At 42.9% G+C, this 23,022-nt stretch overlaps 1 protein-coding gene across 1 annotated transcript in view; it reads right to left on the bottom strand.

Moving 5' to 3' along the window:
• The window catches only part of NPY (neuropeptide Y), a 63,157-nt gene that overhangs the window by 21,647 nt on the left and 18,488 nt on the right, over nucleotides 1–23,022 (bottom strand). Inside the window, exon 3 of the mRNA XM_086941757.1 lies at nucleotides 2,138–2,218. Coding sequence (XP_086797883.1) covers nucleotides 2,138–2,218 — 81 coding nt within the window. The remainder of the gene's footprint in view (nucleotides 1–2,137; nucleotides 2,219–23,022) is intronic.

The raw sequence follows: 23,022 nt of genomic DNA, 5'->3' as shown, positions 1-23,022 counted from the left end.
AAAGAACAAGCAGGTTTTAGAAAAATCATTCGACATTGGATAATATCACCATGCTGAAATTAATAGAGGAGAAATACACGCTATCTCGCAGATCAAATGTTTACATGGCCTTCATAGATTTTTCTACGGCCTTTGATGAGGTAGATGGCCGCTCCTTTGGAGGAAACTACAATAATTTTGGGTTTACCTACTCCCCTGCTGTCCCTAATCATTGCTTTACATTCTCAAACCTGGTGTCTGGTTTTAATGGGAGGAAACCAAGGATTAACACCTGTAATTCCAATAGAAAATGGCCTGAAACAACGTTGTCTATTAGCCCCTCTACTATTTTCATTATATTTAGCAGATTTACCCGACTGTCTCTCTCAGCGAGAGGGCGATGCCCCAAAGATAGGTCTCCTTAATGCAGACGATATAGTCGTGATGGATCTTACTCCTATATGGCTAAACAAAAAGTTGTCATCATTGCAGAATTATACGCGGTTCATTTCTTAAAGATCAATGTTTCCAAAAGTAAAATTCTAATTTTGAAATGTAACAGAAGCAGAAAATTATGTAAATTTAATTGGCACATTGGTCTTGAAAAGTTGGAGGTGGTTGATTCATATGTATATCTAGGGAAAATAATTGCGAGCAATACGAAGAATAAATCCCATATGGAACACAGCACCAGTAAAGCTATGTCTCACACTAATGGTCTGCGCATGTTTTATAGCACAATCCGGAGAAGGCCTTTTTTATATCTACTGGCGGTGCTGAAAGCAAAAATTCCATCGACCTTATTATATGCTATTGAATCAATCCCTGTAAAGGAGTGGAGTTTTTTGGAGAGGATAGAAGGCTAGATTTTACGTAAATTGTGTAATTTTAATACGCTAGTTCCTTCAGCTGCTATAAGATCGAAATTTGGACTAATACGCACCTATATTCAAGGTATATCCAGAGTTTTACGTTGGGGATACAAGTTAAAAAATAGTGAATTTTTATCCCCAAGAGGTTTCATGTGTAAGGACATTTTTGGTGGTATGGGGGGAAATACTCTGTAGGTCAAGATTTCTCTTTGGCTTTAAACATTTTCTGTATTCAGGAAGAATCTGCGATTTCACTCCCTCTATCAGAATTTAAATCTTTCGTAAAAAACTCAAGTGGGAGGATCAGCTTTAATAGAGATATTGAGTTGTGTAATACTAAAGAGAGATTAAAGATAATAGCAAGAATTACTTCCCCAGAAACTGCCTCAGAAATATTTAACCTGGAACTTAGATCATGGAACAAGACGATGGTTCTCCTCATTTAGATTCAATCTCCTACCGCTAAATGATTTAACAGCATCCTGGTCCCAGAATTCGAAAAAATGGCAATTTCTGTGAACTGAATATCCAGAACTTGAACCATGTTTTGTTCGTTTGTCCGGCACTGACCTTTTATCGTTGTCACTGGCTTAGGCCGATGTTTTTACAAAATGGTGTTAAGGATGTAGCCTCAGCTCGCAACTTTCTTCTTAATCCTAAAAACTAAGCTGTGTGTGTAAAATTGTTTAATTTCTTTAAGGAATTTATGTGCATATTTTAACTGCATATTTTCCAAGTGGGATTTTATTTTCTGATCAGCAGACCCTCTTTTTAGTCATTTTATCCTATTTTGATTACAAATGTATTTTGCACTATTTAGCCCTCATTTTAACGGCTGTTGCTTATTTAATTTTTTATCTCAAATTGTAAACCTGCTCATGATTAGGCTCCTTTTACTTGTTGTTTGCACAGTTCAGGATATGCCCTGTTCTCTCATTGTTGGCTGCTAATTCCAAACTTTGCTTCATGAAAGAGCGTAAAACGTTGTCTCGGTTGCTTTCTAATTGCTATTTGCACAATTCTGGTTGTTGGCTGCTAAAATTCCAAACTTGTATCCCTTGAAATTGTTATACGTTGACATTTTTGTCTGTCTTGTTCCAATTGTATTACCACATAGTTTTGTTGCAATTTATGTATTAATTGGTGTGTAATTTTTAAGTGGACCTCATCGGAGTTCCAAAACTTTAATAAATTGAATTGCATTATATCCCAGTTAGAAATGCTTAACACATTTTTTGGTGGAGTTGTGGAACTTTTGATATGAGAAAGAAAATTCTATATCTTACCGAGTTCTGGGTAGATTTTCTGTGCTTTCCCTCCACCAAACATCAGATAGCGTTGTCTCTGGATTGGACCTTTTACCGTATCTGTAGTGTCAAAGAACAAATGTACATGTAAAGTTCAAAATGTTCGCCAAACTTAAAAGTATTCATTGGGTGACCCTGAAAAACACCCAATTACATCTTAATGATGCAAATATCTCCAAGCTTTATGTTTTATTATCTCCAGCATGTTTTTACACTTTTACCAAACATATGTAATCAGCATGGAGAGGCATGTAATTCATTGTATAAGCTAGGACAAATATATCAGATGTTTGTTTTCTCGTCATGAATGAGCAACATTAAACATGACTCACATTAGAATGTTCAACAATTTTAAGTAATAGGAGACCTCTAAACCAAATGATTTACAAGCGTGGAAACTAGCAAATTATAGAAGGAAGAGCAAATTGGATTGCGATTACATAGCAAAACACAGATATTCAATGCCATTAAAAAGATGTTTGTGTAACTTTATTATGTCTATATTTGTTCCTGAAGTGCTAGTAAGAACAATATTTGTATGATTTTATTGTCCAACTATATTAGTGGTAGAATTAGCTGGTTTCAATACTGTTTAATTCATTTATATGATTATAATCTAAGTATGGAATGTTATTTGTGCATCTTTATGCATAAATTTACGGAGTGCTATATGAAATATACAAGGCTGTATCAGAGGCGAGATGTCTTCACATATAATTTATAGAAATAAGCTGAAGAACCCTGAATTAAATAACTTTGTAAGAAAAGAAAAAAAGGAGTATATTGGAACACTGCTAAAAGCAAGCAAAAAAAAGGTAAATTGTTCATATAATTATTCATTATTGATATTTTGTTGCTGTATTGCTGTTGAACATAGATTTCAAATTATTTTGTAGCATCATGTGTGAGTAAGGTAAGCCTTAGTGGTGAATAAAACCTCTTATAGATTTTTATAACACATTTTAATAGTTTTTTAAAACTACCAAGTAAAGTACAATTACATTAGCATTTCACTTTCACAATGTAACCAGCCATGAACAAATCACATTCGCAGCCCTTAGTATGCACCCCCCGACCTCACCCGTATCTTGTCATGTTCCTGTGGACAGTCTCAAGCAATGTAAACAGACTTTTCAAGTTGAACGCACCAGTCCACTCTTGCCCTCTACTCTAGCTTTGGTGCTGTGGGAGTTCCATCGCTGAGCAATATCCCTCTTAGCCACCAATGTGGCAACACAACAAATGTGCAGTTAGCCCGGGACCCTCTCATCTAGTCAACCATTCCCAGCAGGGCCACTCTAGAGGTCAAGTCAAGATCCACTCCAGGACCTTGGACAGCTTGCTGTCCACTCGCTGCCACTACATGGAAATGGTCAGGCAGGCCCAAACAGCATTGTAAAAAGCGGGCAGGGCTTCTGAACAGCGAAAAATGACCAGCTGGGGAATTTTTCCAGCCTGGTGCAAATGTAATTAGGTAAGGTAACTCATATGCAGATAATTCAGTTGAATCCGTCTAAGGCAAGTAGAAACAGGTAGCATACGTGGAGCCAACTGCGCCTTCCGCCAACGGGCCTCATTAAGCTCGCCAACCCAACCCGCCTAGCGTAGTCAGAGCTTTTCAAAATCGCGTGGAGCATTCTCAATAAGTCACCGATCAACCTGGGAAATTGCACCTCTACCCATGTGACCCATCAACTTGACCTCTAGGGGATTAAATTCCGATATCCGTGTCTGGAGGGATGAATAGTGCAGTGTAGCTACATATATTTATGGAACTGTGTTCGATTGAGCTCATAGCGATCCTCCAGTTACTGGAAGGAAAAAATGTTTCCCCCTCCAAACATCTTCAAGGACTGAGATGTTGATCATGTCAAATTTAGAAAAGCCCTATAAGCCAGCTGTGTGGTTAAGCCAGCAGTGAGGTGATGCCAGCGCCTACTCCACAGATGTCATTCCCATCAACAATACTTTCCAGCATACAAATCGTGACGCAGAACGCCAGCAAAGGAAGATCACATGGGTGATGTCAGGGAGGTTGCTGGGTTTATCGGAGTGCCATACAACATATCCACAATGCGGTCAAAACTCATAGGAAAGTTCCTCACTGTATGTTCAGTCATCCAACCCACAGCTAAGCCAGTCATTGATCACAATCAATTGAGAGGCCTGATAGGAGCTGAGGCCCATCATCCACAGCACACCATCATATGGAGATTGTTGACGGTTGGGAAACGCTACATGGGAGCAACCGCCTGACCAAAGAAAGGAGCAATGGTTGGAATTAAGCGCACAGAACCAGCTTGGGGGTATTGGTAGTGGGAAATGTTAAAATATGTAGAGGAAGCAGGGGAGAATCATCATTTTGAAAGGATGATGCGGCCCATCAAATGCATAGCAAGCTGCGATCACTTCTGTATGTTGCTTTTCATTTTGGACTCCAGAGGGGTGAAATTGAGATGCCTCATGAGATCTGGAAGCAAGAAGATATGAAACCCCAGGTACTTGGAGGACTCGGGATACTGGAGTGCCCGAGATGAGTGCTGGTTTGCCCCCAATCAGAACTAATAAAGACTTGGATATGTTCACCCGGAGATCTCTCCAAACAGGGGTATACCTATTACAGTTTTACAGTTGGGCGTCAGATTTGATAACAGGGCAATACGTTATTATCAACTGCAAATAAGGCACACCAAAATGTAACTTTTGCAATGTCACTTGTAGATGCGAAATAGGAATTTCATGAGGTCTACCATGAATTTCTTTGGGTTATGTTATGAAAATGTTAGTTTTGAGATAAAATTATAAAAGCTATTCAATTCTTATGTTGTAACACAAAATTAAAGTGGGTGGTTAATGAAATCTCTCAAAGAGCATTTGGATTACTAGGGACATGATACATACCTATCCCTGCCTACTGCCCTTGCAATTAGTATACAGAACCATTTGCAGAAATTATTAGTAATGAGGCCCAATTAATAAAGCTTTTATGTCAAAACCATGCTCAAAATTGCAATATACGAGGGAACTAGATAATTATAATTACAAGCCCTAAATCAGACAATCACCTTTGGCATCAGTAATTCAAAAGTTTGAAAGGTTGTAGATAACCAAACAAATGGATATAAATTCAATGTGAAGTGGAATACTAATGCATGAGAGTAAACACAGAGAAGAAATTCAAATACTTATAAAAAGATTAGTCTGGATTTGAGGATTTTTTAAGCAAATGTTTGCTCTTCTTAAAATCTGGAATTAAAATAGTTTAGTAAAATAAGTCTTCTTTCCCCAAAGTCCTGATTTAGGCAACATGCTACTGAAAATGATATCACAAACATTTTGAAAAGGTGGACTAATGGCCATCAAAAGATTTATATGATAAGTGAGTATATGCAAACAATCAAAACTGAAACATACTGTATGTGTCTAAGTGTGAAATATTTCTACTAGGAGGAACATTTTAGATGATTAGTCATAAATATGAACCTACTAGGAAAGAGAAACATCTGTAATATTTTTATATGGAACCACGGTGCGAGTAATGAAAGAAATTTAAGTTCTCTACATTCAGTGTTTGTTTTCTGATAAAAGAAGTGGTTAAAATATGTGGTGGATTTGTATCAATTTAATCATAACTATTGGAAAAGCGTACTTGTTTTTTTCTCCATTTTTTGTGTTAACTATTATCAGAAAGCTATTCAAAGTCATGGGAAAACTATAAAGGTGAAATTAAAGATCCAGTGAATTGGCGACATGCCAGAAGAATTACACCGTTCTCTTAAAAGAAGACAACAGTTACCTAATCAGGATAACATTTTCCCTTTAGTAGCGGGAGATGTACATTGGAGAAAATAAACAAGAAAGGGCATAACTGAAAAGCAGGATCAAAAATGTTGGACAAAATCTTTCGACTTTGCTTAAGGGTGAATTAAGAAAATCAACATACAGAAAACGACAGACAAAGAAAGGATCATGGGAAAATGGGAGAACATGAGAGATGTATTTAAGTCAAATAACCTTTGGGAAAACTGTCACAACAAAACTATACAATCATTTTTGATTTCATTGCTTTGAAATCACAATGTTTGAAAATAAACCTGATGTACTAAACTCTACAAAAAATTCTAAACGTATGATCTGAGCTTTAGGAAATTGTTTTAGATGTACAAATGACGTAAAAAAATAAGTTAGTACTGCAAATTAACAATTAATAAGCTTCACAATGGAAACACCTATACCATTACAATCATAACACAATAATGCATAGGCTTGCACCCTCCGGTCCTGGAAGCCCACAGCTGTAAAATATATTTTAAGCTCATGTGTAAGTATTCTAAAACCTTACATACAAGAACAGGGAGGAAGATGAAATGGGCTATGGAGATACAGACAAACTCAAAGAATGGCTGCAATGTCTGGACATGCAACTCTATCTAGAGCATATATTAAGGTTATGAAATCAGGAGAAGGAAAGCGTACATGGATAGATTTGTTCAAAAGCAAACACTTAATGACATTGAGAATGGGAAATAAAACAGCTTGTCCAAGGGCCTGATCTAAAACCTTACACACATTATGTGGCCCATACTAGACTAAAAAAGAATGGCAATGGCATAGTAATAGGAATAAGCATGTTAGAAGGGTCTTTCGCCAAAGTGCTCATCCTATCAGCCGACTAGGGTGATACCAGGAGCTTGAAAATGTATTTGTAAATACAAATGGGCAATGTGCCCCTACATGAATTGCTTTAAAGTGGTACAGCATTTACTAGCCACTTATGTAGAAGTGTGGGGTATAACTCAAAACAGGTCAAGATGAAGTCGGACAAAAGAATTCTTACACTTAGGGCCCGATTATGATGTTGGACGGACATGACCCCGTCTGACATTGTTTGGGAACAGGGACCGATCGACCTCCTGTCGTCAGTCCCAAACCAGCAAGTAGGATGCGATCGACCACTGCTCGGCCGCAATCCTATTCTTTACAATGGGAGCATGCATTTCGACTAGAATGCATGCTCTCATTGTAAAGAGCTGAGGTGCAGTTCATCCATGCACCCCATGGCAGGCACCTCAAGGTGCCTGCAACTGGGTGCAGGGATCAATAGTTAGCACCATAGGTGCCTCCTAGGCCGCCATCTGGAGTCCTTGCACCATGGGTGCCCTGTGGGGGGTCCCCAAAGTCAGATTCCCACAGTTTTTCTGTGTCAGAAAGGCTGGCACAGGAAGGCTGTGGGAATCTGCCATCGTAATCCCTCGGGATTACAGGCCCATTTCCGAATGGCAGCCGGGCTCTTATTTTCTGTTTTAAAAATCTAGATCACTTAAGTATGAGAATGATGTTGGATGAAAATATGAAATAAAAACAAATTTCCGTGAATTAAGCACACATTGTTATGCAGTATTATGATGGTTGGTGAGAGGGAGAGACAGAGGAGGTTCATGAATAAATAACGTTTGAGTTTCAATAAAGTTACTTGGTACCTGCAAATAATATGGTGTCATCCAGCAAATATACACAATCTAACCTTTAGAAGATCTATTGTCATAATATTGTATATTTCTCCTACTTCCTTTGGGTCCAGAGAATTGCCTATATTGTGTTAATGCATGACAGCACAGACATAGCTAAGAGTGCAAAACTATACTGTGCCACAGGTGTCTTCAGCGAGTTACCGGATAAACAAAACATGTTTTCAAGCTTATGACAAGCTACATCATAGGGGATCAGAGAAGCTTAGCAAACTTATATGGCTCTCCCTTCGCTTACCAGAGGGCATCTGTAGACCAAATGTATGTGTCACAGAGACATACAATTAAGGACTGCACAGATATAAAAGTGGTTACAGCAGTGCTTAAATAGTGCACTAGCACTTGTTTAAGAGTACACCGCATGGCAGAGCTCTTAGCCTAATTTTTCATTTTTTTAAGAGAACACATAGTATACAGGTTTTAGCAATTGAACATATTAAAGAAATGGTACACTTAGCACTTCCATGGCAGCCCTACAGCTTGAGGTGATCTGGAATAGTCCACAATGTTCCATCTGCAATGGAATACCTTGAGCCCTGGCGCCTAGAATTTCTTTTACAAATTAAGCACTGGCAGGAGAGGAGAGACCAACGGAGCACCGTAGAAATTCGTAGTTACTGCCCCTCAGTATGTTATGTTATGTTATGTTAATTGTGTCTTTCTAGCGCTCGGCTACTCGAAAAGAGTGTCCCAGCGCTTTGACAACCTGAAAAAGACAAACACAACACAGAGATTTAAGAAAACGGAGTCAGCAAAATAAAAGGGAGTCTAAGAGGCAAAAAGCCAAGTTTTCAGGCCCTTCCTGAAGGCCAGCAAATTCGAGGTACTGCGCAGTGTCAGGGGCAGAGAGTTCCAAAGCTGTGGAGCCCGGGACCTAAAGGAGCGACCTCCAATGCGGGCTTTCTTCACACGAGGTAAACCATTAAAGAAATGGGGTGACCCAAACGGTACTGGACCTTCACACGAGGAACAGTGGCAAGAAACAGCGACTCTGATCTCAGAGATCGTGACGGACGGTAGAAGGCGAGCCTCCATTGAAGGTATTTAGCCCCCGAGGCATAGAGGGCCTTGTGTGCAAGAGTCAGAGCTTTAAAAACTATCCGCTTCCGGATAGGCAGCCAATGAAGAGACTGCAACAAGCCAGAGACTCTGACTCGCCTATGCAGGCCAAAAATGGCTTGCGCTGCTGCATTCTGGACCACCTGCATCCGTTGCAGGAGATACTCCGGCAGGCCAAGGTATAGGACGTTGGAGTAGTCCAATCTTGACCCAATTAAGGCCTGTACCATAGTCCTCCTATGGTCCTCAGATAGCAAAGGAAAAAACTTCCGAAGCATCCGGAGGAGGCCAAAACAGGTGCCGGTGAGGGCAAGGATCTGAGATCTTAAAGTCAGGCCGTTGTCAATTTTAATCCCCAAATTCTTAGCCAACTGAGACGATCGCACCGGAGGAGACATATCAGCGGGCCACCATACCTGCCAGTCTGGATCGGATTGACAACCGAAGAAGAGTACCTCAGATTTATCTGAGTTGCACTTGAGGCTGTTCAGTTGGAGCCATTCGAAAACAGCCCCAAGGCACTCACGAATACTCTCTCCATCAAAATCCTTTCTGACAGGTAAAGAGAAGCTGGGTGTCGGCATAGGATACGATCTGGGCCCCGAAAGACTCAGCCAATGCCGCCAGAGGGGTCATAAAGATGTTAAATAGAGTCGGGCTCAACACAGAGCCCTGCGGGACTCCGACTCCCAATGGCGGCATCTCAGCAGAGCTAAAGGAGGCCCAGACCGTTTGTCGACGGCCAGCCAAAAATGATCTAAACCAGCTAAGCACCGTCCCCCCTCAGACCGATCTCATGAAGTCTAACGAGCAAACCCTCATGGGGGACGGTGTCAAAGGCCGCCGACAAATCAAGCATTATCAACATGGCTCTGCCACCCGAATCCAGCGTCTCCTTGATGGCTTCGGACACCTCCAGCAGCACCGTCTCAGTGCTGAGATTAGGGCCAAAGCCCGATTGAGTGGAATGAAGTAGATCGTATGATTCCAAAAAATTAGAAAGCACAGTGTGCACGTGCTTCTCCACGATCTTAGCCAATGCAGGGAGGAGAGAAATAGGCCTATAATTGGCCAAAACCTCGGGATCTAAACCAGGCTTCTTAATGAGGGGAATGACCAAAGCCTGTTTCCAGGCCGGTGGGACCACCCCCTGGCTCAAAGAGAGATTCAGGAGGGGATTCACCAATGGATTTACCACTGCCGCCATCTTCGCCAGAAATTTGGCCGGACATGGGTCAAGCGGCGAACCCGATTTAAGATTTGCCATGAGTGTCAATGACGAAGGAGCTGAAATAGGCGGAAAGTCTGCCAGGACTGACCCTGGAGGGACCGATGGAACTGGTTCGTCCTCAGAACAAGGGGAGACTACAGCCGGCCTCAATGGAAAAGAGTCCTGGATCAGCTTAATCTTAGTAGTAAAGAAGCTGGCGAGATCCGAAGCCCATGTCTCGGTAGGGGCGGTCTGGGTCGCATTCGACCGTGGGGCAATGAATTCCCTAACAATCGTGAAGATCTCTTTGCAGGAATTAGAGGCAGCCTCAATCCTCCTAGCAAAGTAACTCTTCTTCTCAAGGAGGATATCCCGATGATAGGCCTTAACCATGGTTCTATAATCGAGTCTGGCTGCAGAATCGTACTGAGCCCGCCAGGCCCTTTCAGCCACCTTGCACTGCCTGCGTGAAGCAAGCAGAGCTTCAGTGAACCAAGGAGCAGAAACCCGTTTAGATAGCGATCGGGGAGCCCTCCAAGGGACCAAATCATTCAGCCTGTCCACAAGCCAGGCCTGCAGAGACTCCAGGTCCCTATCTAAAACCCCCGTGAGAGGGCATGGATGTTCGCACAATGCCTGCGCCAGCATTTCTGGGTTCACCCGATGGTATGCCCTCGACGCTAATCCTTGCTGTCTGAGGGCACTGCTCGGGGGTTTCTTATTCCCCAGTATGTAAAATTTGACCAAGCGATGATCTGTCCAAAGGACCGGCAGAAGTGCTGTCACCTCTATGGGGGACGTAGAGAAGACCTGATCCAAAGTATGGCCTTTATCATGCGTTGGTTCAAAAAGATAGGGGGCCAGGCCCAGGGGGGCCGTAATATCGGACAGTTTGATCACATCTGGGTCCGAAGCCTCATCCATGTGAAAATTCAGATCTCCAGCCAAGATACAGTGGTCAGCTCTCAGGACCAGCGTTGACATGACAGACTGAAGCTCATCAAAAAAAGAACCAACTGGACCAGGGGGCCTGTACACTAGCAGCCCTTTCACCGACTGATGCGGCGTCAATGATAAAGAGAAGGCAAGGGATTCAGACCCATTGATAGCCTCCGTAGGAATAATTGAGCATACGACAGATTTCTTCACTACGAGTGCTACCCCTCCACCCCTCCCTTCCAGTCTATCTTGCCTATAAATATTGTATTCTGGAGGGATCGTCATAGCGATATCGAGATTGGAGGAGACTCCTAACCAGGTCTCCGTTAGCATCAGGCACACCGTTTTTTCCGTGGTCAGGAGGTCAAAAAGCTCCTGAGCGTGACTGCGCACTGACCTGGCGTTTAACAGCATACAGAGATGCTTCACAGTGTCCGTCTCCCGATTGGGGAGTGTCCGCGGAGCATTGCCTGGCGACCAGCCGCAGCCCAGGCATCTCCTCTTGCCCCTATGGCGACCAGGAAACACCTTATAGCAAGCACACGATACCTTTTGTAAAGACCGCAGCTTCGAAGATGTATAGCAGACCATAATAACACCCGGTAAAATTAGTCCAACAGATCCAGCCCCCCGCCGCTCCAACCGCTTCCGAGACGCTGACGGGCTGGACTCTGGCGTGACTCCGGCGTCACTACGGCGAGAACGCTGCGCGAGAACGCTGCTCGTAGAATGACTGCTTTATATACAGGTCAGCGTGTCCTTATGACAGCTGATCTGCTACCCCCAAATGGCCAGGCATGGAAGAAGACTCACCCAAGATGGCGGCTAAAGCTGATGTGAACCGGGACCCGCAAAGCGCGGTGAAAATCCAACTATAGTGCAGGTGAGGGAGCGCGATACTAAGTAAAAGTAAGGTAAGATAAAATAAAAACAAAGCAAATAGACAACAGGGATATTTTTAAAAACGCTGCCGCATTCGTAAATAGCTCGCCCTGCAGCGCGCTACGATGTTGGAGTGTCAGGGTCAGGCGTCCGAGGTAGATGCAAACAGAATGGCCCGCCTAGATTGCCCCCTTATATACAGGTCAGTGTGTCCTTATGACAGCTGATCTGCTACCCCCAAATGGCCAGGCGTGGAAGAAGACTCACCCAAGATGGCGGCCAAAGCTGATGTGAACCGGGACCCGCAAAGCGCGGTGAAAATCCAATTATAGTGCAGGTGAGGGAGCGCGATACTAAGTAAAAGCAAGGTAATATAAAATAAAAACAAAGCAAATAGACAACAGGGATATTTTAAAAAACGCTGCCGCGTTCGTAAATAGCTCGCCCTGCAGCGCGCTGCGATGTTGGAGTGTCAGAGTCAGGCGTCCGAGGTAGATGCAAACAGAATGGCCCGCCTAGAATGCCCCCTTATATACAGGTCAGCGTGTCCTTATGACAGCTGATCTGCTACCCCCAAATGGCCAGGCGTGGAAGAAGACTCACCCAAGATGGCGGCCAAAGCTGATGTGAACCGGGACCCGCAAAGCGCGGTGAAAACCCAATTATAGTGCAGGTGAGGGAGCGCAATACTAAGTAAAAGCAAGGTAAGATAAAATAAAAACAAAGCAAATAGACAACAGGGATATTTTAAAAGACGCTGCCGCGTTTGTAAATAGCTCGCCCTGCAGCGCGCTACGATGTTGGATTGTCAGGGTCAGGCGTCCGAGGTAGATGCAAACAGAATGGCCCGCCTAGAATGCCCCCTTATATACAGGTCAGCGTGTCCTTATAACAGCTGATCTGCTACCCCCAAATGGCCAGGCGTGGAAGAAGACTCACCCAAGATGGCGGCCAAAGCTGATGTGAACCGGGACCCGCAAAGCGCGGTGAAAATCCAATTATAGTGCAGGTGAGGGAGCGCGATACTAAGTAAAAGCAAGGTAAGATAAAATAAAAACAAATCAAATAGACAACAGGGATATTTTTAAAAACGCTGCCGCGTTCGTAAATAGCTCGCCCTGCAGCGCGCTACGATGTTGGAGTGTCAGGGTCAGGCGTCCAAGGTAGATGCAAACATTGTCAACATTGTGCAGCTGCACGAGCCAACCACTATAAAGCTAATGGCTGGCAAGACGAAGGAACAGTTACATCATTGTAATGCTAGTTCTCCATCATTGGTGGCCCTAATCATCTTCAAATGCACGATTTTTTTCTGCATGTGCACAGGATCTCTGCCCATGCATTCTGAAACAAATGTCTCTTTCAGAATTCCAAAAGAAACATGATTATCTTAATTTTATTTCATACCCACATTATAATAAATCTTAATTAAAAAGCACAACAGTGCTGTTTTGTCTACTCTTACTCCTATTTTAAAAGCAAAAAGGAAACCAGTGTGAAATGTCCTCAAACCTTAGTTCGTTTTTTATAAAGGAAAGAAATAAAATCATATTTGCATCAGATAAGAGAAAGGACCAAAATGTAATTTTCTACCATGGGGGCTTATGCACATGGAAATGTAGGTTGGGAATCCAGGACAAAGTCAAGACAAGAAAAACCAAATGTTAAAAAAAAAATAGTTCTGTCTTGAGCCATTAGTTTTGCTTTCAGATCCAGGGTGGAGATGTTCAACTTACAGCTGTACTCTTTCAGCCCTCTACCCTATTTTAATTTTAATGGATTAGGCACCTTTTAAATACCATTTCTAACCTGAAGCAAATCAACGTTTTGTTCAGCTAGTACCAATGAAGAGTTCCATTTCTGTATGGAATGCTTGCTGGTGTGCTCTTGAATCTGTTAGCATAGCCAGTCGGCATTATGGTTCGGCGCCCAAATCTCTTTTGATAAAGCTTGCCGTGCCGGAAAGTTATTGCTGAGATTTGATTCTCCGGTGTCCTAATAAGCAAAAGAGTTGAGCATAAAGGATTTTCCTAGCTGCTGGATTCTCCCTCTGCTTTCTTCTGGGCCTTTGGCTGTGACCGAAAAACGTCTGCTTTTGTCTATACTCAGAATATTAGCTAGAAGATTTCCTTAACTGAGATTTTAGGAATCCTCTTGTCTTCTGTTCCAGTACAGATTTGAAGATTTTAACTCTCATCTTCGTTCTTATGACTACATCTTTACTATAAGAGCCAAATAAAGTAGCACCTGAGACTACCAGATCATGAAAGGGCCAACCAATTGGTGGCCTCCAAGCATTAGAGCAGAGGATTTTCTTATGGAGAATCAAAGGAGTGTCCATTACCTGCCAAGTGTGCTACTTCTTTTGTATAACGAATGGTTTCATAAAAAAATGTATTCTCCTCTTTAATTCAGTTTTTGAGATGTGCTTACCTCTCCATGGTGGGGTAGCTTGTCAGTTGTTTGGATACATAAAGACCTATCATATCTTCCCAAAATCACATCGTTTTGGCAGATCTCATGAAGTGAGATATGGATGATTGGTTTTTAACAATATTCATTTACCAGTTTCACTTGTCTGGGGGGAGCTGTGGTACTGTCACGACTGCACAGGGAGTTAACTTGAAGCAGCGGTCTCTGTCCCTCTATAACAGACAACACATGCACTCCAAAGCCATGACATGCTGTTGTCTATTATTCTGGCATGACAAACACCCAGAGCTTTTTGGCATGACAGCCTTACTCATGGGACAAAGACATCAGGCCGAAACGGGTTGGGTGTTTGTCTTGCCTGCATCAATGTACAACAGTATATTGTGGCTTCAGAGTGCACATTTCATCTGTTAAATGGGGATGGAGATTCAGAATATTTGATGCTGGGCTCTTTGCATCCGGTCATGTGCACCACACTCGTGTGTTCCAGGAGAAGGGAGGAATTCATTTGGAGGACATATATGTATATTTGATTTGGAGGACTTATATATGTATAAATGTGTATATATATATATATATATTCACTGGAAAAACCATAGGTTTCAGGTACGTTATAGATAGGAATTAGCATTTAAAAAACCTTAGAATTTCACTGAAAAACCCATGTCATTTGAGATGTAATATGTGACGTCATCAGCAGTGCATTGCGGGCGCGCGAGTTATAGTTAGCTGAACTAACTATAACGGGGGAATTTCAATAGTTTTGTACAACTGAAATGTCTAACTAACTATGGTTTTTTCCAGTGAATTGCTAAGGTTTTTTAAATGCTAGTTTCTACCAATGCCTACAGAGGTATGACATGTGAAGAAAGAAGAAAAAACACACAGAAAGAAGCAAAAGAAATGCAGAAAGAAGCAACAGAAGTCCTCAAAGACGAAGAAAATTGCAGGAAGAAGGAAGACGTGCAGAAAGAACAAACAGAGGGGCAGAAAGAGGCCTTGTTGCAAAATCATCCTGTACCATCAACTTTTTCAGATAGGTACTGGTGGTAACTGACGCTGACTAACCAGTCCTAGAGCCAGTGCTATGCTAAAAGACACTTAGAATACAGTTAAAACACCTACATACACTAGGGAAAACTATGCGTCGGGGTACCCCTGTGAATACCATGGCCTCCTCTGTAAGCCCTTAGTACATAATAGGGCAGTGAGATTGAAAACTACCTCTAAAAACACGCCACAGGGCGCATTTGCACACTGGTGAAGGAAAGGGGGGGGCTGACGTGAAATGTGGGCAAACAGATCCTGTGAGCGTGTTAATTTGTGAGATTAAGTCTCCTTGAATCATGAGGGTCCCTAGGGTCCAACTAGCCCACTAGGTACCTCCAGTAAGCGCCACAGAGCTGCATTGCACATAGGTGTAAAAAGGGGAATGACCTAGACCACCTCTTTGCAACACAGCGCAGTGGCGGTTACTGGAAGCACCTGGTGGGCTAGTTAGCCCCCAGGGGCCCTCAGAATTGAAGGGGAATTATTTCCCCAACTTAAAACGAGCCACAGGGCCTGTTTGCACAAGTCACCTTAGGCCCCGTCCCCTCCCTTCCCCACTGTATAAACCCGCCCTGTGGCCGTTTTAAGGTGGGAGATTAATCCCCTTGAATCCTGAGGGTCCCTAGGGTCAAATTAGCCCACTAGGTACCTCCAGTAAGCGCTACTGCAGAGAGATGTAAAAAGGGGCACGGCCTGCACCGCCTCTCTGCAACGCAGTGCAGTGGTGCTTACTGGAAGCACCTGGTGGTCTAGTTGACCCCCAGGGCCCCTCAGGATTGAAGGGGAATTATTTCCCCAACTTAAAACGCACCACAGGGCATGTTTCCACATGTCACCTCAGGCCCCGTCCCTTTCCTTCACCACTGTGTAAACGCACCCTGTGGCCGTTCTAAGTTGAGACATTAAGTCCCATTGAATCCTAAGGGTCCCTACGGTCAAAGTAGCCCACTAGGTACCTCCAGTAAGCACCACAGAGCTGCGTTGCAGAGAGGTGTAAAACACATGTCTGCAACGCAGCTCCCTGGTGCATACTGGAGATACCTGTTGGTCTAGTTTGCCCTCAGGGACCCTCCGTATTGAAAGCAAATTAATTCCCCAACTTACAACTCGCCCCAGGGCGCGTTTGCACAATGGTGAAGGAAGGGGGTATGGCCTAAGGTGACATGTGTGCAAACACACCCTGTAGCGCGTTTTAAGTTGGAGAATTCCTCCTCAATCCTGATGGTCCCTGGGGGCCAACTAACCCACCAGGAACCTCCTGTATGCGCTAGTGACCTGCATTGCAGAGAGGAGTTCAGAGGCCATGCCCCTTTTTACAACACTCTGCAACGCAGCTCTGTGGAGCTTACTGAAGGTACCTGGTGAGCTAGTTAGCCCCCAGGGACCCTAAGGATTGAAGAGGAATTAATTCCTCAACTTAAAACGCGCCACAGGGCCTGTTTGCACACATGTCACCTCAGGCCCCACCCCCTCCCTTCACCACTGTTCAAATGCGCCCCTTGGCACGTTTTAAGTTGGGGGATTAACTCCTCTTAAATCCTGAGGGTCCCTGGGGTGCAACTAGCGTACCAGCTACCTCCATTAGGCGCCACAGAACTGCGTTGCAGAGAGGTGTAAAAACGGGCGTGGCCTCAGAACATCTCTCTGCAACACAGCAACCTGGCGCATACTGGAGGTTCCTGGTGGGCTAGTTGGCCCCCAGGGACCCCAGTCATCAAGGGGAATTTGTTCCCCATCTGAAAAATGCTCCAGGGGGCATGTTTGCAGAGTGCTGCAAGAAGGGGGCGTGGCCTCTGGCGCGATGCCGGTCTTTTAATTTTTTTTCATTTTAGGAAGAAGGGCTGTGTGGCCCCCCTTCTTTTCCTTTTATTTTGGCCCTGGTGATTCCATCCCCGAGGGCCTGATCCCCTTTTTTTTATATTATTCTTTAAGGGGGCAGCGTGGTCCATCTCCCGAGGCCATAATTGACCCCGGAGGCCCAATCCCCCGGTGCCTGGCCTTTTTTTTCTTTTCTTTTAATTTTAGGAGGGGGGCTGCTTTTCACCCTCCTTAGGCCATTTATGGCCCCGGGGCACCTATTCCCCGGGGCGGCCTTTTTTCCCCAATTTTTTTTATTTTTATTTCTGAGGAGGGGGGCCACGTGGCCCCCCTCCCGGGCCACTAATAGCCCCGGGGACCACATCCCCCGGGGCTGGCTCTCTCCATTGGGGACCGTGGTGGGGTTATTTCTTTGGAAGACTTACTTCTAATTTGAGAGTCTCTGTTTGGGGGAAAAAGTGGAATCAGACTTACCAGGGCACAGCACGCCTGGCGGCACCATTTGTCTTGCTGAAACATCCTCTGCTATCGAGGCAGTTGTGGTTTCAGGGGTAAATGCTGACAAGGCAGAGAGATTTACTTAGGGTGTGTTGGGCCACTGAGGGCTAAATTAGCGCCTTAAAATGTCCAAACCAATGTGGTTGAAGAGACAAATGATAATGAGTAAAGTTTCACAGATTAAAGAAAATCAGAAGTAGGGATAAGTAGGGTTCAGTATTATTAAAAAAATAAAACAAAATTTAAAAAACATTCCTAAAAAATCAACGTTCAAAAATGAGGTATGGCGCACTGAGATACAGGCATGTCCATGGCCAGTCACAATGGATTACTTTATGATGCAAGTTGGTGCTTAACTCGGGTAAAAAGATATGAAGGGTCACGACCTGGGTACCTTTTGCAGCCATTTGTTATGGAGCGAGGTTAGAGAAGAGTTGGAGCTTAATCGGGGGCAAAGTTTTAACTTTAGAACTATAAAAATTCTAGAGGTCGATAATATTAGGCGGAGCAAGACTAGAAATTGCAATTGAGCAAGTCTCCACGCTGCAGGTGCAGTCACAGTCTGAATCCATGAGTGGGACAAACAACTAAAATATATGCAGGGAAGTTATTTCAGACAAGACTAACCTCTTGTACCAGTTGTCCTGAAAGAAAATACTTCCACATCCCATCTTTTTAAAAATGTTCTTTAACTCATGTGTTAGTGCTCTAAAAGTGTTGAAACTCTCTGGCAATGCCTCCTGAGCTTATGGTCCCAGATTCAACCTCCAGGAAGGCTCCTCACAGTTTAATTTTAGGTATAAAGCAAAATGTCCAATTTAAACAAGTTCTCAGGTTTCTTCTGCGGTACCTACAATGTCAGGTGACTGTAAGGATATGTTTGCTCCCTAGACACAAAGAAAATGTTTCTCATGAGCTGGCTTTAGAAATTTCAAGTTGCAACTGGTCTACAGGTTATCATCCTGGCGGAAACAACTACCTCTCTCTGCATGTCCTACGCAATACGGCCTTGGGAAAGAAGCGCCACATGCAAGTAGACTTCAACGCTACGCTACGCTTTTAAGCATTTTGAGCAGATTTCCAGGCTCACAGGCATATGACAAATATGGAGATACAATTTTCTCACATGTCCTCTATCAGGCAAATAGAAATGTTTCCAAAAGAAGCAACCAGGACTTCTTTTTATCTTCCATTCGTGGCAGCACTTTATCTAACTGTGCTCTTGCAGATATTACTAAAAAGTTCAACTTCTCTGTGATTGTCAGCAAACTAATTTAAAGTACTTGCATTTTCCCTGTCTAATATTTTAATCAAAGTGACACGTTCTCTTTGCAGAAATGTGCTTTGCTTAAACAGCCATACCAAAGTTCTGTGTGCAACAAAAGCCTAATATATATGAAATCAGATTCCCTTGGACTGCTCTCCTTCACTCTCCAAACTGATCCCAACGGAGCACGTTTCTGCTTCCCACGAATCAGAGGCTGTTTCCGTCATTCCAGATGCTAGCTACTTCCATCCCATGCAATGATGGACTCTGCTTGTCAGTCAGGCTTCTTTACAAAAAGAGAGGAAGTGTGGCTTTCTTTGCAGTGGAGATGTGACCTGGTGCAGAGACTCAATATGACCTTCCTTCTAGCAGGTTTTTGAAGTAATCCATTTGTTTATTCTAGTCCCAGAGGAGATTAGGCATGAATTTAGACAATTTAGTGAGAACTATGGTTGGCCTTTGCTACTATAGCTAAGCTTACCTAAAGAGTGTAGATAATAATACAATTCTAATGTTTTTATTGATTTTGTCATACACCTAAGTATGTGCTATAAATGTGAGGATTGCACTATTTTCAAATAGGTAAATAGAATTTGTGTCAATTGCTTCTCTGTTAAACAAATGCCACGGCAGCCTATTGCAAACTAAACAAAGCATATTTGACCATTTTCAGATCCAAGTTAATTTTGCTTACCACATGTTAACTGTATGCAGTTGTGTAAAACGTTTCACATTATTACACATAACCTACTACAGTGCCAAACATGTATTGTTTTTATTTTTGTGTCAAAGACATGTCATTGCGACATGAACCACATGTCCCAGCGATTCCAGAAGTAAAACACCAAATGCTCATGTTGAACCAAATGTGGTGAAAATAGCAAAATATGGGTTTTCAACAAGTGTGATCTGGAAGGCAGAGACCATGTGTGTCACCTTTAGGTGTAAATTGTTTGGAAACTGCCTTAAAGCATTATTAAAATGAGTTCTTTTTTTCTAAAATGTTAACTTCAAACTATGAGTCTTAGAATGCAATTAGCCTCCCATGCAGAGACTTATTAGTACAACCAAAAGCATATGTTACAAGTCAACCAATACAAATGATTCCTACAGGAGCAAAGTAATGTTTTACAAACCACACCCAATACTCTCCTCAAATGACAAGTGCAATCTCTTGAGCCAATTCTATACTGAAAAATAGGCAAGACCAGACTTCTCATTGACAACACCAAGCACGCTACCATGATCCGCCCATGCAATACATAAAATCAAATCTCCTGTAAGACGCTCACCCAAAGCCATCACAGATATACTCATGTACCTTACCATGTACGTGGTTCACATCATCCCTTACTTTGTCTTAACACCCATGCTCCTGAACATAATCAATTTGCTCATAATTGGATGTCTGACACTACGAAACAAAGCAAACCTCATCCCTGATGAGCTTGAAGTTACTAACCTCTCAGACAACTACAATCCTAGGAAAGGTAACTAAGGAAGCCTGGTTAATACCACTCTGCACCAAAGCCCAGATCAGCCAGAACCTTGCTCTCATGTCCCACCCCCTGTAGCTTGCATTAGCCGCCTACAACAACTTGATGTTTCAGACAGCCATGTCAAGGCTTACTTATGAACCCACCTTTCTGTGATGAACCATCTAACTCAGCTATTCATTAGTGCTCCCTGACACCTCTCATGTGGCATTTATACCTTTGAGAACCCCCCCACCCCGCCAAGCAAAAGGTAACCTTTCAAGATGAATATGATAAACATGAAGAAATGGGAGAAATTAAAGTACAATGTGAGTATTGGTGTTTACTTACCCATCCCGTGATTCTGGGCAAATCCCTTAAAGTGAAATGCCAGCTCATGTAATGGGTGCAAGCGGTAAGGGACCACTTGCACGCTGTTCCCTGAACAACTTTTGCTCTGAATTGAAGGGTGTTAACTGTTGATAAAGTCGTAGATCAGAAGTCCTAACCAGGGTTAAGCTGTACTGACCATAAGGATAACTAGGACATAGGGACTCCCTCAGTCTGTACTCTGAATAGTTTGTACTAATGTCCGGAGACCAGGCGGCATAAAGGCAAAAAACAACCAGAAAGAGCCTCGGTGTCCTCAAAGTCTCTTAAAATACACATGTTCTTGTCCTACAATGGAAAAGTTTTCAAGTAAATGTATTGTGTTTATTTAATTTGACATATATGTATGAATATATCTAAACCTATAACAACCGACTTCAAGTGTGCATTTTCTAATTAAATAAATGTGGAAAAACACTAGCTGCACGTCTTCTTGTGCTTGCAACACAAATAAATGTGGATAAATTCAGAAAAAATGACCAAAAAATAAATATGGATAAATACAGACGGAAATGTTAAAAAAATAAACACCATAAAACCAGGAGCCCTACTTTTGATTCACCACGGACCTACAGCATGCTTATTTATACCTATCTGAGCATGTGTGATCATCAATAGATGTAAGATCCGCTCATTCTAACACCCATTCCACTGCACCTGCAGCCCACTATCTCACAGACACAAATCGATTTGCATGTTGCAAAGTCCATAGAACCTATTCATATTGCAGAGTCCATATCCTGCCTGCCACTACTTAAATTAGGATACAGAAAATACAAATCCCTAATCACAGTAACATCGTGTATGGAGCCCTCCCACAACAGCCTGAGCCCTTATGTTGCAGTAAACCTGCCTAGATAGTGTCCTGCTTTACCTAACCTGTCCTAATTCACATCTGTCCACCCTCACTGACAATGCAAAAATGTGATTCTCTTTAATTCTCTATTAACCACTCCTATCTGCCAACTATATCTCACTACCCCTAGGTTGTAATTGCCCTCCATATGACATTCACATTTTATGGCATCCCCAAATGCCAAGTCATACATCTTTTGAGTATCAGTTACTCTCTCCTCCCCTCTCATTGGGCAGACCCCCTAAAATGGCAATTCTGCATTCAGCTAGGGAAGAACGGGCAAACACAAACTGCAATGCAATGCTGGCAGAGCGAGCTTTGTGAAAGCTTACCCACAATCTATCCCAGAAAGGAAAAGTAAAGATTCAAGAATGCCATTCTGAAGAAGCACCCACAGATCATCATTTCAGAAGAGTACACATGCAGGAAGGGGGTGCAAGTAATATGGACTTGGGTTTGTTCAAGAAACATCCGGAGGCATGTCAAGAAACAGTCCTGAAAACACTAGATGAAGCAGACGGCCACATACAACTATAGAGGGCAAACAATAAATGCCTACACTAATGCCTTAGGAATGGTCCAGGTCAAAGGGCAAAGATACGAGCCACACTCCCATGTTTCCCAAGTAAAGATACACATGTCCAGGCCCACCATCACTCCAGTATCATAAAGTTGATTCAGATATGACATTAAGCATAAAGCAACTACCACAAACAAGCACTGGCGTTGCCAATAGGTTTCGCATTTGGAAAATTGGAGCTATTGGTTTTGTAAATGACATTTTATATTTATATATCGTTATTGGCATTGTCAATAACAATATATAAATATAAAAAGTCATTTACAAAACCAATAGCTCCAACTTTCCAAATGCGAAACCTATTGGCAACGCCAGTGCTTGTTACACATGGTACCAGAAGGAAGTATACATTGTGCTTTCAAATACAGGCAGGCATGGAAGCTGGCACGACAAAGGTGCTTTACATACAGGCCAGGTGTTACTGAGTACGCGGGAGACCCAGGAACAGTTAATGAGAATCCCCCGGGAATGTCTTTAAAATATATGGCTGCTTAAATAAAAGATTTGAAAAATAATGCTGTGAAATCCACTGTGTTGTTCTTTTTTCCATACATTTTCTGTTGTCCACCACTAAATCCACCTACGCAGGCTCATGAGAAAGGGCTGAGTGGGTCTTTCTTCCCCAGGTTCAGCGTGTTAGGAGGCCCTCCGCACACCGGCTATAACATAATTACTGATAGATTTTATGCACAAAGCAGACATCTTTATTAGAGACGAAGGGACTCACACGGCTAATTCCACTAGATGGCGCCCTAGGCTGGCCTGCCTGTTGCCTCTTTTCTCTCTCTGCGCGTTTTGTAACTTTGAAACAGGTTTTCTTCCTAAGAAGAGTTTTGTTTCTAAATTATGGTCGGAGCGCGCGGGGACTTCTGTCACGGC

The sequence above is a fragment of the Lissotriton vulgaris genome, chromosome 10 (genome assembly GCF_964263255.1).
Source record: "Lissotriton vulgaris chromosome 10, aLisVul1.2, whole genome shotgun sequence".
NCBI classification, from domain to species: Eukaryota; Metazoa; Chordata; class Amphibia; order Caudata; family Salamandridae; genus Lissotriton; species Lissotriton vulgaris.
The sequence above is the reverse complement of the archived record's forward strand: the minus strand, read 5'-3'. Positions and strand labels throughout refer to the sequence as shown.